The sequence below is a fragment of the Tupaia chinensis genome, unplaced genomic scaffold (assembly GCF_000334495.1).
Source record: "Tupaia chinensis unplaced genomic scaffold, TupChi_1.0 Scaffold143920_1, whole genome shotgun sequence".
In the NCBI taxonomy this organism is placed as follows: Eukaryota; Metazoa; Chordata; class Mammalia; order Scandentia; family Tupaiidae; genus Tupaia; species Tupaia belangeri.
Window position 1 is genome coordinate 5,972 of NW_006203771.1, and position 19,470 is coordinate 25,441.

The window sequence follows — 19,470 nt, forward strand, 5'->3', positions numbered from 1 at the left end:
TCAGCGCTTCTGGAAAAGGTTCCTAGGCTGACTGAAAAGGAGGCAGGTCTTCAACCCCATAGGAGGGAGCTCAAGGACCTGGCAGGGCACCATTTATCCCTCCATCCTCTGTCCCCGGGCTCTGTCCCCTGTGTCTTGTTAGGGCACCTGCTAATTGTCCACCCCACACTCCCACTATGTCCCAGCTGGGCCTCCCTCTTTGGGGAAGAAGGTGACAATAGCTCGTTCTGGGCTTTTCCCTCCACCCTTGCCCTCCACCCCTGCTGAGGTGAAGGTGGTAGGTGCTCTTTGGGGAACCTCCTGCAGAGTGCAGGCCCAGTGGAATGCCTCTGGCTCTGTCAGACCTGCCCGCGTACTCCTGTAAACCCCCAGTTCCCCACTGCTAGCAATGATGTCCTCTTATCATTTAATTTTTTTAAATTTAAATATTTGATTATTTTATTAAAAGATTTAAACAAGTTTTTAAAAATTATTTTATTTAACTTTATTTATTTATTTGAATTTGACCAGAGAGGTATAAAGTGAGAGAGAAAGTGAGAAAGCAAGCCACCATGTCCAGGACTTGAACCACAGTTGGGCATATGGGAATCTAGCACCCACAACAACCACGCCATCAGCCGGTCCCTGATTATTTAAAAATCAATATAGGAAAGAAAAATAAACTATAAGGCATATAGAAATCAAATAGCAAAATGACAGAAATAATACATGTGTTCACCAGAGAGACAGAAAGCAAGAAATCACCTCTCAGAGGGATGGCCATGACACAATCCCTTCTCCTCCATTCTCTTCTTGGGATTTTGGGCACACATGCACATGTACCCAGCATAAGTTTCAAGCTACCAAGTCCAGCATTCAAATCATGGCTGGCCATGTGGGAATCCAGTGAAGTAACCATTACATCATCTGCTGGTCCCAATTCTTCCTTATTTGCAATTATTTATCGAGGGGCTGGCAGATGGTATGGTGGTTAAAGGTACTGGACTCCCACATGGCCAACCATGGTTCAATTTCTGGACCTGGTGGCTTGCTTTCTCATTCCCCCAACCCTTCTCTCTCTCTCTGTCCCTGTCTGGTCAATTTAAAATAAAATAAATAAAGTTAAATAAAATAATTATTTTAAAAATTATTTATCTAAAAAAATTTTCTAGAGGGCACATAAAATTGCTAGAGAGAGTCAGAGAGAAAAAGTGAGAATTCACCCCTCAGCAGGGATGGGCACTCTGCAATCCCTCTTCATTCTCCTCTAGAGATTTGGGCCATGTAAGCACACATGCCCAGTGCGTTTTCTGTAATGCTGGGGGGTTAGAACTCAAACCATACAGTAGGCCATGTGGAATCTAGATGTCTTAACCTCCAGACCATCTGTTGGCCCTATTCCTCTCCCCTTTATGCTATATTTTTGCTTTTCAAATGATTTTAGTGCCATGAAAAGTTCCGGTAGTGGGACTGGTAGGTGGCATAGTGGTTAAGGTCGCTGGACTTCCGAATGTCCAACTGTGTTTTGAGTCTCAGCCCTGGGCTTTCTTTCTCTCTTTCTCTCTCTCTCTCTCTCTCTCTCTCTCTCTGGTCAAATTGTCTGGTAAAATTAAAATAAATAAATAAAATTAAATAAAAGAATTGTTTTTAAAAATTTAGAAAAAGGTTCAGGTAGTTACTGCACATCCACAGGAATTCTTGCACGGAACAGCAAATTTACAAATAACTTTCCAATGCCATGGCATTTTGGAGGGCTGGCTAAAGTCAACAATGCATGAAATTGACACACTTCCTATCCCTCCTCCAAATGTTCTTCCCCAGCCCCCACTGCTCCACATACACCACATCTGGCATTCACATCCACCTCTTGTGTTTGTACGGTATGTCCCCACTTAATATAACTTGTGCATATTTTTTTTAATTAAAAAAAAATATTTTTTGAGAGGTTTTCCCTATAGGGCGTGTGAGCTCGCCAGACAGAGACATAGAGACAGAAAGCAAGAACTCACCCCCCAGGGAAGATGGTCACGCCGCCATCCCTTCTCCTCCATTCTCCTCTCGGGATCTTGGGCACGCACGCACACGCGCCCAGCGTGAGTTCTAAGCCACCGGGTCCAGGACGTGAACCGCGGTCGACTACGTGGGAGTCCAGCGACATAGCCATTACACTAACTGCTGGTTCCCTAACTTGTGCATTTTAAAAGTTGACTTCAAAGCACTAATAGTCATGCAAATACTTAAGCAAAAAAGAAGTTACCTTACGCAGAAGTTACACTATACGGGAGGCTATGTGCTGTCCCTACGCCTTAGAAACAAATCCTTAGAGGTGTATTAGCTTCTGAAATAAATAAAGACCAACTTGGGAACATCATGTATTTTAAAAAGAAAATGAAAAGGAGACACTGGTACCTTGGAGGCAAACTCACTCCAGTTTGCTGTAAGGTAACTTTACTTGCATATCTGAAATCAACACTTCATAAAAAGCGAAACCTGGGTAGTTCCTAACTACTTAAAATGCAACCCTAACTAACCGCAAAATCCTTTCTCAACCTTCGAGTGGTAGGTTTAGAGCCTAGTGAACCATGGAGGAGAACCAAACTGCTACCATTTTGAAAACGAGAGTTTCCTCTGAGTAGAGCAGATGACCTGTAACTTCTCATCTTCTGAAGAGATGGAAGGCTCCAGAAGCTGGCCAAGGCTAGGATCTGGCGTTCTGCTCCCTCTCTGCCAAGCACTTGCGAACCAGCCCTCTAACGTTTCAGCCTCTCCCGGGCGTGCTTGCTGCCCGCATAGGTGAGTCTGATCTCCTTCCCCAGCTCCTCCATGATGACCGGCAGCTCCCCATACTTGCTGTGGGGCACCTGGCTGCTCCTGGTTCCCTGGGTGTAGCCTAAGGTTGGTGCTCTGTAGTCACTCAGCAGCTGGCGGTACTGTAAGGACATTGCCATGCTGGTAGAAGGCGAATGGACACTCCCAGCGGTGTTGAGGGCATGTAGGCTGCGGAGTTCGGTTTGTAAGACGTCCCACCTGCGTGGAGGGCGCGCAGGACACCCCTAGGCCAGGCTGAGAGGGTGGCAGCAGCCCCCGCGTCCCCACGCCCACTGAGCGCCTGTGCACATTTTGTTGGTTATGACTCAGGCTGCACTAGCAAATACCAGAATTTGATTTTTCTTTTATATTTAGTTTTATGAAGCAAAAGTTATAGAACATCATTTTTTCCCACAAAAAAAATTACATTCTTTTGTTAAAGTTTTTTTTTTGCCTTTCTCCCCCCCACTCATGCTCTCTCATCCACTTTCTACCACCCATTCTCCTCCCTTATTGTCTCTGGTATCTACACTCATCCTTTCTACTATTGTGTCTTGAATCTTTCAGTTTCTGACATAGCATGCAGACATTCAGCACATATTAACTGGGGATATACAGTGTGCATCTTTCAAAATCTGTTTTCATTTCACATTGAGTCCTCTATATTCACCCATTTTGCAAATGAACAGAATAGAAGACTATCCAAGGAAGACTTTTGAGTGGCCAAAAGGCATATGAAAAAGTGTTCAGTCTCTTGTTGTAAGGGAAATGCAAATTAAAACCACAACAAGATACCATTGAATTCCAGTTAGAATGATTAGGATCAGTAAAAGAAAGACTGACAATCGTTGGTGAGGCTGTGATGGAAAGGAAAACCTCTTACACTGTTGTTGCAAAAGTAAATTAGTACAACCTCTAATATGAAGGTCCCTCAAAACTCTATGAGTAGAGCTGCCATATGACCGAACATGAAATGTCTATTTATCTCATCAAAAGCATCATGAAGCTATGGATTGTGGTAGCTGTCCAAGGTTTCATAGCTTAACACAGTTCCCTCTCTTGATGAAGAAAGAATAGCAATTTTCGCTAGATATCAAGTACTGTGTCCTCACCACAATTTAACACTTTGCAGTTCCAAGGGACCTACTTAAGAATCTCTGGCTTTGGAGAACATTTTAACTTGAGATTGGGCAAAAGAACTAAGGAGGTTAGACCTCTGGAGAAAAATGAGTTCAAGGAGGAATAATAAATAATGACAGTATTCACCTGACTTCTAACTTGATCTCTTAGGAAAAGACAGTGATTAGGAAAATATTTCTTTCTGCCCAGACCGTTGTCCTCCCATAGGGATATCAAGTGCCTAGAAGCTGGATTTACAGAAGAGAAAGGTGTCAAAGGAGCAGCTATTGGGAGTGTAAATATCTCCTGTGCTGTTGTCTTTGTGCAGGACTGAACATGGTTGACTTTTCTTTTGAAGTCCTAAACCTAGCTATGAAACTGATGCTTCATTCCTTCCTGCTGTTTTTTCTGAGAACAGAGCTTTATTCTTTATGATCATCCATCTAGGGAGGAATTCAGACTACCACATAGACACCACCTTTTCTGCAACCCCAGCAAGGTAAGTCTCAGAACCCAGCAGGTATTGTAGGAAAGAATTCCAGAGCATGGAAGCTGGGAATGCTTACTTGAGGTCCCCTAAGAGCCCAAACCAGCATAGCTCAGAGCCACATTAGTGTACTTACTTTCTTAACATCCACGCTACCTCCTGGACACCCTCATTGCTTTTTTTGTTTGTTTGTTTTTTGTTTTTGTTTTTATTTTTAACATTAATATGCTATACATCATTACAGTATACAAAATGAATTTTTCATCCAAAATACATTGTCTGTTGGCTCAATCAAGTACATCAACATATGTGTTATCAACAAACAAGTTTTTTTCTTTTTTTGCCATCCTTGATTCCCTATCCCTAACCCTCTGCCCTGTCCACCCCTCCTCCCATTGTCTCTGTTATCCCTGTTTGCTTTCTATGCCTATCCCCCCCATTTAATTGATTTGCTAATGAACTTAATTTGTCTAAATATTTGCAATAGCAAGCACAGCTGATATTTACATACACAAGAACCCATGTCTGACTTTAGGCATAAACCTCAGTGAGTAGAATGAACATACTATATTTACCCTATGTCTGACCCTCTGCCCCATTTCACTCTCTTATTACACTATCTCTGCTGTCTACAGTTATCTTCAGTTCCTTTTCCCCCACCATTTCGTTGATCACACAATATCATAAGTAATCTAACTACTTACAATAGCAACTTCAGCTGATGGTTTCAAAAAAAAGCAGTTTTGAACTGGTAAGGATATTTCCTTGAAACTTAAGGCCTAGAAACTGGTTAGTATTCTGTTCAAATAGTAGGTACATGAATCCATCGACAGCTCAAGACAGGACAGAAATCCTTAAAACCGGACAACAAAGCTTAGAAGAAAAGCAGCAATATTTTAGTCAAGTCATAGAATGCTGTTTCATCAGTTCAGTCTCATGTACTTAATTTTCTTCTGTTTCTGTTGAGGTTCGATCTTCCGGATTGAACTCTGAGATATAATACTCAACTCCAGACTTTGTCCCTACAATTAAGTTTAAAACTTAAGAACATCTCCACGGAAATCTTTAGTAAAAGGCAAAAGATTTATACGATCTGAAGAGAAACCAGGGTGTTTCACATTTGTTTTTCTTATTACTTATTCCACAGGTGTTTTGTGCTTAAAACTTTTTTTAACTTAATGATTATTTTCTTTTTTGTTTTTTATTAATTTTTATTTTTAATGAATTAATTTACATTTTTTCCCTGAGCAGCATCACAGCATTAATGATTATTTTCTATCATCTTGCACAGCATATCCTTTTGTGTTCACCTAAAAGTACCTTTATCATAAGCACATTTAAATCCATTTGTTTATATGGTACAAAATTTTAACACTAGATAACTTTGATATTGTTTCCCTCACTCTTCTTTAAAAATATATGTTTTGGGAACCAGCAGTTAGCATAATGGCTATGTCGCTGGACTCCCACGTAGTCGACCGCGGTTCGTGTCCCGGACCCGATGGCTTAAAAAACGCACGCCGGGCGCGTGTGCGTGCATGCCCAAGATCCCGAGAGGAGAATGGAGGAGAAGGGATTGCGGCGTGACCATCCCCCCTGGGGGGTGATTTCTCGCTTTCTGTCTCTATGTCTCTCTCTGTCTGTCTGGCGAGTGCACGCACCCTACAGTGAAAATCTCTCCAAAAAAAAATATATATATGTTTTAATATTTTATACCCAGATATTTTAAATTTAACCTGTAATTAGAGACCTATGTTGATGTGATTATATCATCATTTTTAGGTTTTTCTTTGATTTATATTTTCATTCCATTTTATTAAACACAGTTATTTTGAATCTGTTCTATTTGCTTGGTTACATATTCTCTGTAATTCTCTCTTTTTAAATGTTTCTATAAATACACAGCAAAAGTGATCATATCACAATGTACCTCCAAGTTTACACATCCTTGGGAATCTTGCCAACTGGAATCTTGCTTCTGTGTCTCCACTGTTAGAGGGCTACATTTTTAGAGGGATAAAAAAGCATGTAACCGGAGAGCCCTCAGGGTCCTCAAGCTTCAGCATCAGCAGGTCCCTTATTCCTCACCATCCCCTGATGTCATTTCATTATTCTCCTTCTTGCTCACTTCCTCTGTAAGATGGCTGCTTCCCCAGATATCCTTGAAGCTCCTTCCCTCTCTTCCCTGAAGTCTCTGTTCAAATGTCATCTTTTCTAGCAGTTAATAGTCTCCGTGCTACTCTCTCACTTCTACATAATTTCATTGTTTTCAAAGCACTTGCTATTTTTTTCAGGTTTTTGCCTTAGAATGCATGCACTTGCCAGAAAGAGAGAGAGAGACAATGAGAGGGAAATTGAGAAGTTACCCCCCAGGAGGGATGGCCAAGCCTCAATCCCTTCCCCTCAGTTCTTCTCCCTTGATCTTGGACAGGCACGCACACATGCTTGGTGTGAGTTTCAAGACACTGCGTCTGGGACTCAAACCACAGTTTACATTGTGGGAGTTTAGCAATAGAACTGCTGTGCCATCTGCTGGTCCCCAAAGCGCTTGTTGATGTGTGATATGTTATACAATTACTTCCTTATAAATTCATAATATCCTCCAATAATTGTTAAGTATTTTTGTGTCTTAGCAACTTACATTCATTACCCAGACAATACATGGTATATATTACTCAAATGCATGAGAAAATTTGGAGAAAGATTGAGAATGGGACAGAAATTTCCCATCAGACATACCGTGGAAGGGTGAGATGTACTAAAGGAAAGAGGAACCATACACAAAATATAGAGAATGGCCATCCCTGTGACATAGTGATTCTTCTATTAATTAATTAATTAATTAATTTCATTTTAAATTCATCACTGTATTTCATTACAACGCACAAAAACAAATTTCCCCATCTAGAATATAGTGTATATTGCCTAATTCTAAGACGTTAACTTACCTACTATCTGCAACAGATATTTTTCCATTTTGGGTTTTTTAAATGTTTTATTTCTTTTTTTTCCCCCTTTGATTCCCTCCCTCTGACCTTCTGCCATTTCCCACTATCCTCCCACACTATCTCTCATCTCCATAGTTGCTCTCCAGGCCTTTATATAGTCTAATATTTCAGTTTCTGCCAGAGGGCAGTCATTCAGTATATATTAAGTGGGGATATACAATGCCTCTCTTTCATAATATGACTTACTTCACTTAGTAGTAAACCTTTCATATTTATCTACTTTCTTTTAAATGCCAGGGTCTTAACTGTTTTTCTATGGCTGAGTAGTATTCTGTAGTGAATATGTGCCACACCATTTCAATCCATTCCTCGGTTCATGGACATCTGAGCTTGTTCCATGTCTTAGTAATTGCAAATAATGCCCCAATAAACATGGATGTGCAAGTGTTTGTATACAGATTCTAGAACCTGGATCTCACATGCTAACCATGGTTCAAATTCTGGTGCTGGATGCTTGAAAATCACTCTGGGTATGTGTGCATGCATGCTGAAAATCAAGGCAGAAAGGAGGGATGGAAAAGAAGCGATTGTAGCATGACAATGATCCATAGGGGGAGTGACTTCTCCCCTACCTCCTTTCTCGGTATCTCTAGCAAGTATATTCACCTCCTTGCAATGAAAAAATTTAAATATTAATTTATTTGATGAAAAATAAAAAGCTGTAGCATTTTATCTATTACGTAATTATTGTGAATTCTGTGAGCCAACTCTGCAAGCCATTTTGATTGAAAAAAAATATAGACATGTTAATTTCTTTTTCCTAGTAGTCACTTCCGTTACATGGAGCCAGAGAATGATACAAGAATTTCCGAATTTCTTCTTCTGGGACTTTCAGAGGAACCAGAATTGCAGCCTCTCTTATTTGGGCTTTTCCTCTCCATGTACCTGATCACTGTGATTGGAAACCTGCTCATCATCCTGGCCACCATCTCAGACTCCCACCTGCACACCCCCATGTACTTCTTCCTCTCCAACCTGTCCTTTGCTGACATCTGTTTCACCTCCACCACCGTCCCAAAGATGCTGGTGAACATCCAGACACAGAGCCAGGTCATCACCTATGCAGGCTGCATCACCCAGATGTTCTTTTTCATGCTCTTTGCATCATTAGATGACTTTCTACTGACCGTGATGGCCTATGACCGGTTCATAGCTATTTGTCACCCCCTGCACTACACCATCATCATGAACCCTTGGCTCTGTGTGTTGCTAGCTCTGTTGTCCTGGATTATGAGTGTCCTGATTTCATTGATACATAGCTTAATGGCATTGCGGCTGTCCTTCTGTACACCACTGGAAATCCCCCACTTTTTCTGTGAACTTAATCAGGTTATTCATCTCGCCTGCTCTGACACCTTTCTTAATGACATGGTGATCTATTCTGCATCTGTGTTGCTGGCTGGTGGTCCCCTCGCTGGGATCCTTTACTCTTACTATAAGATAGTTTCCTCCATCCATGCAATCTCATCAGCTCAGGGGAAGTACAAAGCATTTTCCACCTGTGCCTCTCACCTCTCAGTTGTCTCTTTATTTTATTTTACAATGATGAGTGTGTACCTTAGTTCTGCTACTACCCAGACCTCACACTCAAGTGCAACAGCCTCAGTGATGTACACTGTGGTCACGCCCATGCTGAACCCCTTCATCTACAGCTTGAGGAATGAAGACATAAAGAGAGCTCTGAGATGTTTCTTTTGGAGGGAAACTATCAATGTATAAATTACCCTGGTACTGAAGAAGTGCAGAATTGCACTTTTTAGCATGGCTCAAAGCATTTAAGGCAGAAAAGGTGAAATTCTAACCAGATTCTGGAAATAGAACTTGTTCCATTTGCCTATTTCCTAAAACTTCAAAGTTTTGATTTCAGCCTCTCTACGCATTGTAAGTATCTCACTATTTCACTCTGTCGGTTATCTATACAAATTTTTCCTTTTATGTTATTGTATTTTTACAAGTTTATCCTAATCCATAAATCAGAAATAGCTGTAAATCCCAATTAATTTTATGAAGCAACATGAATTTCTGAAGAATTCCTTTTCGGATAATATAAACTGAGTAAGTTTTACTTCTATTAAAATCCATAGTTTGTATTTTTCTTATGGGAACAAAATAGTTACACTTGGCATCTAATTTTATTTATATGATTATTTTTAAATTTTTTCATATTTGTTTACATTTAATCTGAGGTCACAGTTTTTGAATTCCATATTCACCATTTCTTGATATGTTGCTATCTTAATTGTTCTTCATGAAAAGGGAGAATTTAACACAACAATTTGCTTTATAGCTTATCTTTGGATTTTATTCTGATCCTTAAGGTCCTACTTCTTATTCATTCCAGTTTTCACAGTGCCTATATAGTCACTGTCAAAAATTAATTACTACCTGGATATATTCAAGTGGAATCTGCTTGGAAAGACAAATATAAGTAAATGATTTTTCTTTTTGTGACCTTAAAATCAGAGATGTATTTCCATATAATGCATCAAGTTTTAAGCTATACATTGTATTACTGTGCAAAATATTTCCCTTTCATTTTCTAGATCTGCTCATTATAGTATAGAAAATTGGTGAATTTTGGTGAAGAATGTTTTGGTTTGAATGTTTTATTATTGAAATATATTTGTTTCTTTTATTTATATATTGGATTTTATTTATTTATTGTTTCTTATATATTTTGCTTCTTTCCTTCCCTTGATTTCCACCTTCTCATCTTCTGCCTACATATACAAGTCTTTCCATTTCTCTAATGAAATATCTCCTTTTCTAAACTCATAATCATCAAAGGGGTAGTGAATGAACATTGTCAGTATAGTCTATATTATTTTTCCTTTAAGTTGAGATAGCTCTTCAATCTTCATGATCAAAGGATCATTCACAAATAATCTTGAATTTCTATCCAGGATATAATTCTGGGTCACAAGTATTTCTCTACAAATGTGCATATCCTTCTACCTTCTGGTTCCCTAGAAAGGAATCTCATGTTAGTATTTTTTTAGTACAATCCTCTTACATAACTTTGACTAACAGAGTAATATGAATGTAGTTTTCACATTAAGAAAAAAAGACCAAAAATACAAATCAGAAGATTACTATAATTGTCCTTCATTCTGTTCACTTTGGTTATTGTATCAGTTAGTTGCTGCTGCATAACAAGCCATCTTAACAGAAAATGGTTTATTGTAATACTTTTCTTAATTAATGTGATTTCATGGTGGGAAATATCTCTGAACTGTACAGATTTTCTCATGAATTTGTAGTCATCTGTGAGTTAAATGAGGGAGTCACTGTTACTGTGACTGAGTTTTCTCATGAATTGAGAATTTAACTAGCTGTTGGCTGATCTTGGGTTCCCTTCACTAAGAAAACTGGTCTCTCCTCTCCTTGAACACTCTTTTTTTAAATAATTATTTATTTATTTTTAAATTTTATTTTTAATTAATTTTTATTCTTATTCATACATTGAATCACTATATATCATTTAGATTATAAAGAGACTTTACCAAGCATGATATCCACCTCAGTCCATTCAATGAACATCATCACAGCATACAAAATGCAATTTCCCATCCAGAATACACTGTGTAGTGACTTAATCATACATGTTATCGTTAACAAATACAACTAGATAGCTTGGATCTCCATCATGAACATGCTACTTACCATAAATAAAATAAACTTTTTTTTTTTTAAATGACATTCTGGTCAATGATAGATCATGTTTATCATGTTGGTTCCATAAGATTTTAATGGTGGCCAGCAGGTGGTGTAGTGGTTAAAGGCGCTAGACTCCCACATGGTTGATTGCCCTTTGAGTCCCATATCTGGTGGCTTCTTTCTCACTCTCTCTCTCTCACTCTCATGAGTGTGTATGCCCTATAGCAAATGAGAAAAAAAATAATAATAACAATAAATAAAATTAAATATATAATCCTTAATAAACAAATAAAGATTAGAGTTGATTTTCAAAATTTCTATCATGTAATGACATTGTAGCTGTTGTAACATCATAGCACCACCCATTACTCACTTGTTCATAGTAATACTGGTGTACACAAATTTCCTGCACTGTCAATCACACAGAAGTAGAGCACATATAGTTCTGTAACTATATATATAATACTTGATAATGATAATAAGTGATTATTTTACTAGTTGATATACTTACTATTACAATACTTTTATTATCACTTTAGGATGTGCTCCTCCCATCTAATGCAAAATGTTCACTGTAAGTAAAATGCCATGGTACTCTGGCATTAGCCTCATATAGCTTGTGCTTATCATCTTTCTTGATTTCATCACTTTTCCTTGTGCTTGATGTAAAATTGTGTTGTTTTGTTCCACACTGCTCTTCAAAAACAAGTAGAGTTGAAAGGCAGTGATATTGGTATACTTACCTGGCAGGGGAAACACCATGATCACGAAGGTGGTTTTCTCAGGGCAAGGCTCACCCATTGCACTGCGGGTGTGCTGACCTCTGCGATTTCCCCAAATGCGGGAAACTCGGCTGCGTAATTTGTGGTAGTGGGGGACTGCATTCCCCTGGGAAAAAAAAAAAAGAAAAGAAAGAAAGAAAGGCAGTGATATTGGTGATTATGACCCTTCATGGGCCAAGGCTAATGTGTGTGTAACGAAAAAAAGTTCAAAAGGCAAAAAAAAAAAAAAAAAATTCAAAAAGCAAAAAAAAAAAAAAAAAACCGTAAAACTAAAACCAATTTAAATGAAAAGCTTACAAAACAAAAGTATATGGAAAATATTTTTGTAAAGTTGTACAAAACATGTGAGTCTTAAGCTAAATGTTAGGACACAAGTATCAAACATTTCCATGAAAGCTTATAATGTAAAAAAATATAATTCACAATTGCTAGGACACAGAATCAAGTCAAATGTCTAAGAACAGACAAGTAGATTGGAAAAATGTGGCACATATACTCTATGGAATACTACCAAGCCAAAAGAAAAAAAAAAAACAACCAAACAAACAAAAAAACATGGACAAATATGGAAGATTTAATGCTAAGTGAATCAAGTCACACTATGAAAGGCAGGCATTGTGTGTCCATGCTTAATAAATACGGAATGTCTGTGCTCTATAGCAGAGAGTGAAATAGCAGAAGGTATAATAGCAGGGAGGGCAACTCTAGATAGTAGAGACAATACAGGAGGAGCTGAGTAAGATGGGGAGGGGAATCAGGAAAAAAAAAAGCAAAACATTTAAGAGATACAAAAATAGAGAATTACCTGTTGATGATAATGCATATGGTAATGTCTTTGATTTGTCTAATACTCACTGTATTCATGCTGGGAATACTTTGTTTTACACTGTACAGTGATTAAATATATAAAAATAAATTAAAAATTACATTCAGCCGGTGTTAATCTGTTCTTAAAGAGAGAAAAAATTGTTAAACATGTTGGATGGTATAAAAGCGTGGAGAGGAACTGTGGACATCAGAGACAGTGTGGGAGGAGGGTGAGAAATGGCAGAGCGTGAGAAAGAGGGAATCAAGAAGTAAAAGAAGGAAGTAAAAAAAATGAAGAAGTAAACTATATAGGGAACACAATAAATAAATTAGTGTAGTGTAAATGCCCAGTGTTCAAAAAGTGGAATACAGTAGTGCCCCAGGTGCTCACATTCACTCATCACTCACTCAGTGACTCGTCTGACTTCTAGTCCTGCAAGTGATGTTCTCACCACCACAATAACAGCCATGTGACAAGAAGTATCAATGAAGTAGCTAGATTTAACCATTCCAAAATGTATGTGTACATCCCCAAACCGTACAGAGCACAGTAAATACATTCAATTGTATATCATTTAGAAAATAAATTTGAAAAAAATAAAATTAGTTCTTGTAAGGGTCTTATCTTAGCAGAAACTGTATACAAATTATTTTTTCCTATTTATTTATTTACATTTTTTAATACATTCAATCACATTATTTAGCTTACAGAGTGAACATTTCAAAATGTGAACATTTCTCCCTGGTCCAGTTGATCAAACTATAACAACAGTTAACATCCTGGTTGGATGATTGTGGCATGAACTCTGCTTTACATTATAATATGTTGAGCAGTAACCATGTCTTCAATCCACCAGGTGCTATAGTAGCATCTCCCCCATTTAATACAACAGAAATTTCTGCAGACATTACAAGTGCTCCCTAGAAGCATAATGACCCTACTTGAAGACCATTGACCTGGAGCAGAAGGCCAGTAAATATCTTTTAAAAATTATTGCATGAATTTTTATTTGGATATGGTCATCATACTTCTCTGTAACATATGATATGTTTTTTCTTTTGTTTTATTTCTTCTTTTTTTTTTACATGTAATTACCGTACATCTTTACAATATGCAAAATAGACTGCCTAGGCATGAGTATACTGCATATTAGTCCAATCATCAACATTACCATACATACTGTCAACAATTTTCCATTTTTGTATCTATTAAATGTTTTGCTTCTTTTCCCCCTGATTCCCTCCATCCTGTACCCCATTGTCTACCTTTCTTCAACACTGTGTCTAGTATTCTCAGTTTCCCTCCCTGAATTTATACATTCCAATCTTTCAGTTTCTGCTTTAAAGTGCAAACATTTGGTATATATGGAGTGGAGACATACAATGCCTCTCTTTCATAGGCTGGGTTATTTCACTTAGCATTAAATCTTCCATACTTATCCACTTTCTATCAAATGCCAGGTCTCTGTTTTATGGCTGAGTGGTACTCCATAGTGTATACATACCACACTTTTTCAGTCCATTCATTTGCTCTTGGGACATTTAGGTTGATTTCATGTCTTAGCGATTGTGAATAATGCCACAATAAACATGGATTGCAAATGCTTTTCTGCTTTTCATATCCTTTGGGTAGATATCCAGGAGTGGAATTGCTAAAGTATATGGTAGTTCTATTTGAAGATTTTTGAAGAACCTCCAACAATATGGTTTTTCAAAGCATGCATGAAGTGCATGTCAATCTAGTCAAACATATTACCATATGTATAATCAAATAACTTTCCATTCATGTGTCAGTTAAAAGGTTTTTTTTTAAGAGCCCCACCCATCTACCTACTATTAATCACCATCTTCCTATACAGTCTCTGGTATTTACAATTATCCTCTCTGCCATTATATTTTCAAACTTCCAATTTCTCCCTTTCTTCTTAAAATTTTATTTAATTACTGTACATCTTTACAGCATGCAATCCATTTTTTCCAAGCATGAATGCAGTGCATATCAAGTCAAAGATATTACCATATACTTTATTATCATCAGATAATTTTTCATTTTGTGTCTCACAAACGCTTTTTGTTTCTGTAAACATCTTGGTGGGTTTCTCACCAAACCTCATCTCTTACATGATTTGTAGCTTTCTTCACATCACTTAACTCTCCTGAGCTTCATTTATGCAATCGTAGAAAAAATTCCTAATACTATTGAACTTATTTAAAAATTAAATGATGCAACCCATGTACATTCTGTTTTGTTTTATTTTGCTTTGTTTTATTATAAGGCATACACATTTATTTCAGAGGGAGAGCCAGAGAGAGAGAAAGTGAGAAATCACCCCCAAGTTGAAATCCTTCCTCTTTCATTCTCTTCTTGGGATTTTGCACACATACACACATACGCGCAAGCCCACCATGTTTTCCAACCCACTGGGACTCAAACTGCAGAGTCGATCATGTGGGATCTAGTCACCTTAACCAGCTCACCACCTGGCTGGCCCAGTCCATATAACCTTCTACTATCAGTCCACAGGAAATAAATGTTCTTTTTTGTTTTTTTGAAGATTGCAATAATTTTATTGATAACATCATGTAGAGGTAGAATTTCTTTTTTTTATTTATGTATTTTTATGATGACTAAGGTTTCATAAATGGAGGACTAATGACAATTGTTAAGTTGTGTTCTAGTAGCTTTGCCATAGGCATCATGAAGTCCATGACTGTTGTAACTACTCAAAGTTGTATATCAGATGAACATGGTTCTCTGCCTTCATGGAAAGGAATAGCAACTTTCTGAAGATACCCAGGGCTGTATCCACATGAAAATTCAATGCTTTTGTCTTTAGAGAGAACTAACAAAGAAAAGTATGTCAGCCTCCAGGGACATTTTAATTTTGGCAAAAGTGCTAACAAGATGAGAGCTCTGTAGTTAGCAGAGTCCCCAAAGAAGGAACAATAAAGACTGCATTCACCTGACATCTTACTTGGTCTCTTGGGAACAGAGAATCAGCAGGGAAATTTTCCTTTCTGGCCAGACTGTGACCCACAGGGAAATCAGGTGCTCTGGAATTATAGTAACAATGGGAAAATGTCAAATGATCAGATATAGGGAGATGTAAGGATCTTTTTGTTACTGTCCCTCAGAGGATGTAACCTTGGGTTGAATGTGGGTTGGTTATTTTGTTGTGTTGTGCTTTGTTTTTCGTGCCTTAAGTCTGGCTAGGGTATTAATGCTTGCACTTTGATGCTGTCTTGTCTTGGGACCACACTTCAGTCTCTATCATCGATCATCCAGGGAGAAGTTCAGACCCTCACATGGAGACATTCTTGTCAGAGAACTCATCCAGGTGAGTCTTAGAGCCTAGTAACTACTACAGAAAAGATTCACAGAGAAAATAGAAGTGGAGAATGTTTGCTGACATCACTTGAAGGACAACCGGCCTTGCCCAAAGTCAAGAGATCATCATATTTATTTGGTTGGCCAATGGATTAATTTGTGATTAATTTATTTTATATGTTAAAAGTGAAATATTAGGGGCAGTGGTGACATGGAGGTTAAGGTTGGTGGATCTTACATGGTCAAAAGTGTCATTTCATTCCCAGTCCTGGTGTATTCCACCAGATTCAAGTGCATGTGTGCCCAAAATCCCAAGAGGAAACTGGAAGAGACAGACTTGCAGTTTGGCCATCTCCCCTGGAGGTAGATTTTCTCTCACGCTCTCTCTCTCTCTCCTATCTCTCTCTCTCTCAAGCACACATATCCTATGGGAATACAAATAAAACAAAAGAGTCTTTTAATCTCTGCAAAGCATGCATCATTGTGGACAATTATGTGATAAGAATTTCACTTAAATTGGATGAGACCGAGGGACTGGGAGAAGTAAGATAATTCCACTAAAATTAGAACATGTCCATGGAGATTTGCAGTAAGGGGGTTAAAGATTGTGTTATATGGTTAGAAGTGTGGGCCTTTTTTAGTGAAGTTTTAAGATGAGATGTATTTGAACATGTTTTTGTATTTATTATAAAGATCAGACCAAAGGATTGCTTCCAAATACAACCAAGCCACAGCAGTTCATAGCAGACATTTCCCAGTGTTTTCCCACATATTGAGTATAAAATGAAAAAAAAAAAAAAACAGTTTTATTGGACAGATCACAGGAAAAAAATAGAGATTTTCATTGTAATGATTTCATTAGTGCTGAGGCTGAATGCAATTTGATCTTTGCTAGTCTTTTTATTTTTGTGTGTGTGCAAGTCATCTTTGCAGGTTTATTTTTTATTATTACTTGCTCAGGGCTTCAAGAGCATTTCACCAGTGCTAGCATCTTACTGATATTATTTATTCTAATCTCTCTGAACCACTTGAATCTTTCAGATCTGTTTCCCTCTCAGTGCATCTTTCTCATCTCTTTCTGCTTAATTAACAGATCTTTAATGTTTCATTAAAAACAGAGCACAGAAGAGCCACTTCAAAATGCAGTTTACATGTCTATGGGAAGTGTGCAAATAAAATGTTGCTACTATATCCACGTTATCACACGGCCACATGAGGAACCCTCAGTGTCTTCAACTTTCTGTATCAGCAGGCCCCCTCATTCCTCAGCATCTCCTGATTTTTCATATTTTTCCCTCTTGTTCTTTCCCTCTTCAGGTCATTCACTTCCCCAGAACCCCTGACAGATCCCACCGCATCTTTACCTAGGACTCTGTTCAAATGTCATCTGGTGGGGCCAGCTGGTGGCATGGTGTTTAAGGCACTGGACCACCACTTGGTTAACTGTCATTCAAGTCTTGGACCAGGCAGCATCAAAATCATGTTGAGCGTGTGTGTGTGTGTGAGTGTTCCCAAAATCCCAGGAGGAGAATGGAGAAGAAGAACGTGTGACGTGACCACACCTCTTGTGTAGTGATTTCTAACTTCCCTCCCCTCTGTCTCTCTCCTCTTCAGTGAGCATATGTGTCATATGACGAAAACCAAATACCAAAAAAGTAAAATTCACCTTGCCTGGCAGTTCTGCCTGCCACCTCCAGAGAATCATCCCATGTATACTCTCTCATAGGATCACAATTTCGTGTTCTTCAGAGCACTTATTAATATCTTATGTGTTACATGATTAGTTAACTCTATCAAATCCTCTTATCTGATTGTCAATAAATTGTATTTTAGTTTCTCAGCGACTTATACTCTTTATCTAGATTATGCTTGAAACATGGGGTGCTAGAGGGGGAAGGGCTCTCAAATGATATTACTCAAAAAGTTGAAAAAAATTCTCAGCTCGTGATAAACTCAAATAGCTCCAGATATCACCAGATGTCACTGGGGTCAAAATCCCCTCCACCCAGTTGAGAGCCACTGTTTGATTTTATATACCGAGTGTCTGCACTCAAAAAAAAAAAAATTGAAACCATACTGCTTCTGTTGTTATAGAGTTATAAAATTATACAAAATTATAAGAAATATTCTGAACAGTATCTTTAAAATTCAGTATTTTAAAATATTGAAAGTTGCTTATAAACTGTCAAGATCTATGGAGTATGAGCTAAAATTTTTGGATATGTAAAGTAAATGTTTGTGGAAAAATGTAAAAGTAAATAAATGAAAGGAAAAAAATTGCAGAATTCATGACCTCTTTAGGAAAGGTTGAGAGTGGGACAGGAATTCCCAGCCAGAGGTATCCCAGAAGGGAAGGATGTATGAAGAGTAAAGGCACAATGCATAATATGTGTAGTTTAATTTAACTGACTAAAAAGAATTTAAATTGGAGCATTTAACTCTCTGGATAATGCCCTTTTGAGTTCACATTCATCATTTTGCCTTTCTTTTTCCTTGTAGCCACCTCTATCACATGAAACCAGGGAATGGTACAAGAATTTCAGCATTTATTCTTCTTGGACTTTCAAAGGAACCAGAATTGGAGCCCCTCATATTTGGGCTCTTCCTCTCCATGTACCTGATCACTGTGTGTGGAAACCTGCTCGTCATCCTGGCCACCATCTCAGACTCCCACCTGCACACCCCCATGTACTTCTTCCTCTCCAACCTGTCCTTCGTAGACATCTGTTTCACCTCCACCACCATCCCAAAGATGCTGCTGAACATCCAGACACAGAGCAAGGTCGTGACCTATGCAGGCTGCATCACCCAGATGTTCTTTTTCATACTCTTTATAGGGTTGGATGACTTCCTTCTGACCGTGATGGCCTATGACCGGTATGTGGCCATCTGTCACCCCCTGCACTACACGGTCATTATGAACCCCAAGCTCTGTGTATTGCTGGTGCTCACGTCCTGGATCCTGAGTGCTCTGCATTCCTTGATGCATAGCTTAATGGTGTTGCAACTGTCCTTCTGTACGCACACCGAAATCCCCCACTTTTACTGTGAACTTAATATGGTGGTCCACCTTTCCTGCTCTGATCCCTATCTTAACGACATGTTAATGTATTCTGCAGCTGGACTGCTGGGTGGTGGAACCCTCGCTGGGATCCTTTACTCTTACTCTCAGATTGTTTCCTCCATACTTAGAATGTCATCAACTCGGGGGAAGTATAAAGCCTTTTCCACCTGTGCCTCCCATCTCTCAGTTGTCTCCTTATTTTATGGTACGAGTCTAGGAGTATATCTGAGTGCTCTTGACAGTCAAAATTCACACTCAAGTGCAACAGCCTCAGTGATGTACACTGTGGTCACGCCCATGCTAAACCCTATCATCTACAGTCTGAGGAATAAAGACATAAAGAAAGCCCTGGGTGACCTACTGGGAAGGAAACCATCATAGAATAAATGATCCTGGCAGTGAAGAAGTGTCCTTGTTATTAGAGCTCAGAG

General features: G+C 38.4%; 2 protein-coding genes, 2 non-coding genes and 1 pseudogene across 4 annotated transcripts; 3 read left to right on the top strand and 2 right to left on the bottom strand.

Moving 5' to 3' along the window:
* Positions 1-2,677: 2,677 nt before the first annotated feature.
* Positions 2,678-7,369, bottom strand: LOC102480122 (cyclin-dependent kinase 2-associated protein 1 pseudogene; annotated as a pseudogene).
* LOC114005499 (U5 spliceosomal RNA) lies at positions 5,392-5,506 on the bottom strand. Its single transcript, XR_003547346.1, has one exon. It is a non-coding gene; the product is annotated as a U5 spliceosomal RNA (small nuclear RNA).
* Positions 7,370-8,181: 812 nt separating the features above from the next.
* On the top strand, positions 8,182-9,120 carry LOC102480547 (olfactory receptor 7A17-like). Its single transcript, XM_006165424.2, has one exon. It carries the CDS (start codon positions 8,182-8,184, stop codon positions 9,118-9,120), a length of 939 nt encoding a protein of 312 aa, XP_006165486.2.
* Positions 9,121-11,793: 2,673 nt separating this feature from the next.
* Positions 11,794-11,949, top strand: LOC114005498 (U1 spliceosomal RNA). Its single transcript, XR_003547345.1, has one exon. It is a non-coding gene; the product is annotated as a U1 spliceosomal RNA (small nuclear RNA).
* A 6,538-nt stretch (positions 11,950-18,487) lies between these two features.
* LOC102480972 (olfactory receptor 7A10-like) lies at positions 18,488-19,420 on the top strand. The gene has a single exon (XM_006165425.2). It carries the CDS (start codon positions 18,488-18,490, stop codon positions 19,418-19,420), a length of 933 nt encoding a protein of 310 aa, XP_006165487.2.
* The last annotated feature ends 50 nt before the right edge of the window (positions 19,421-19,470 follow it).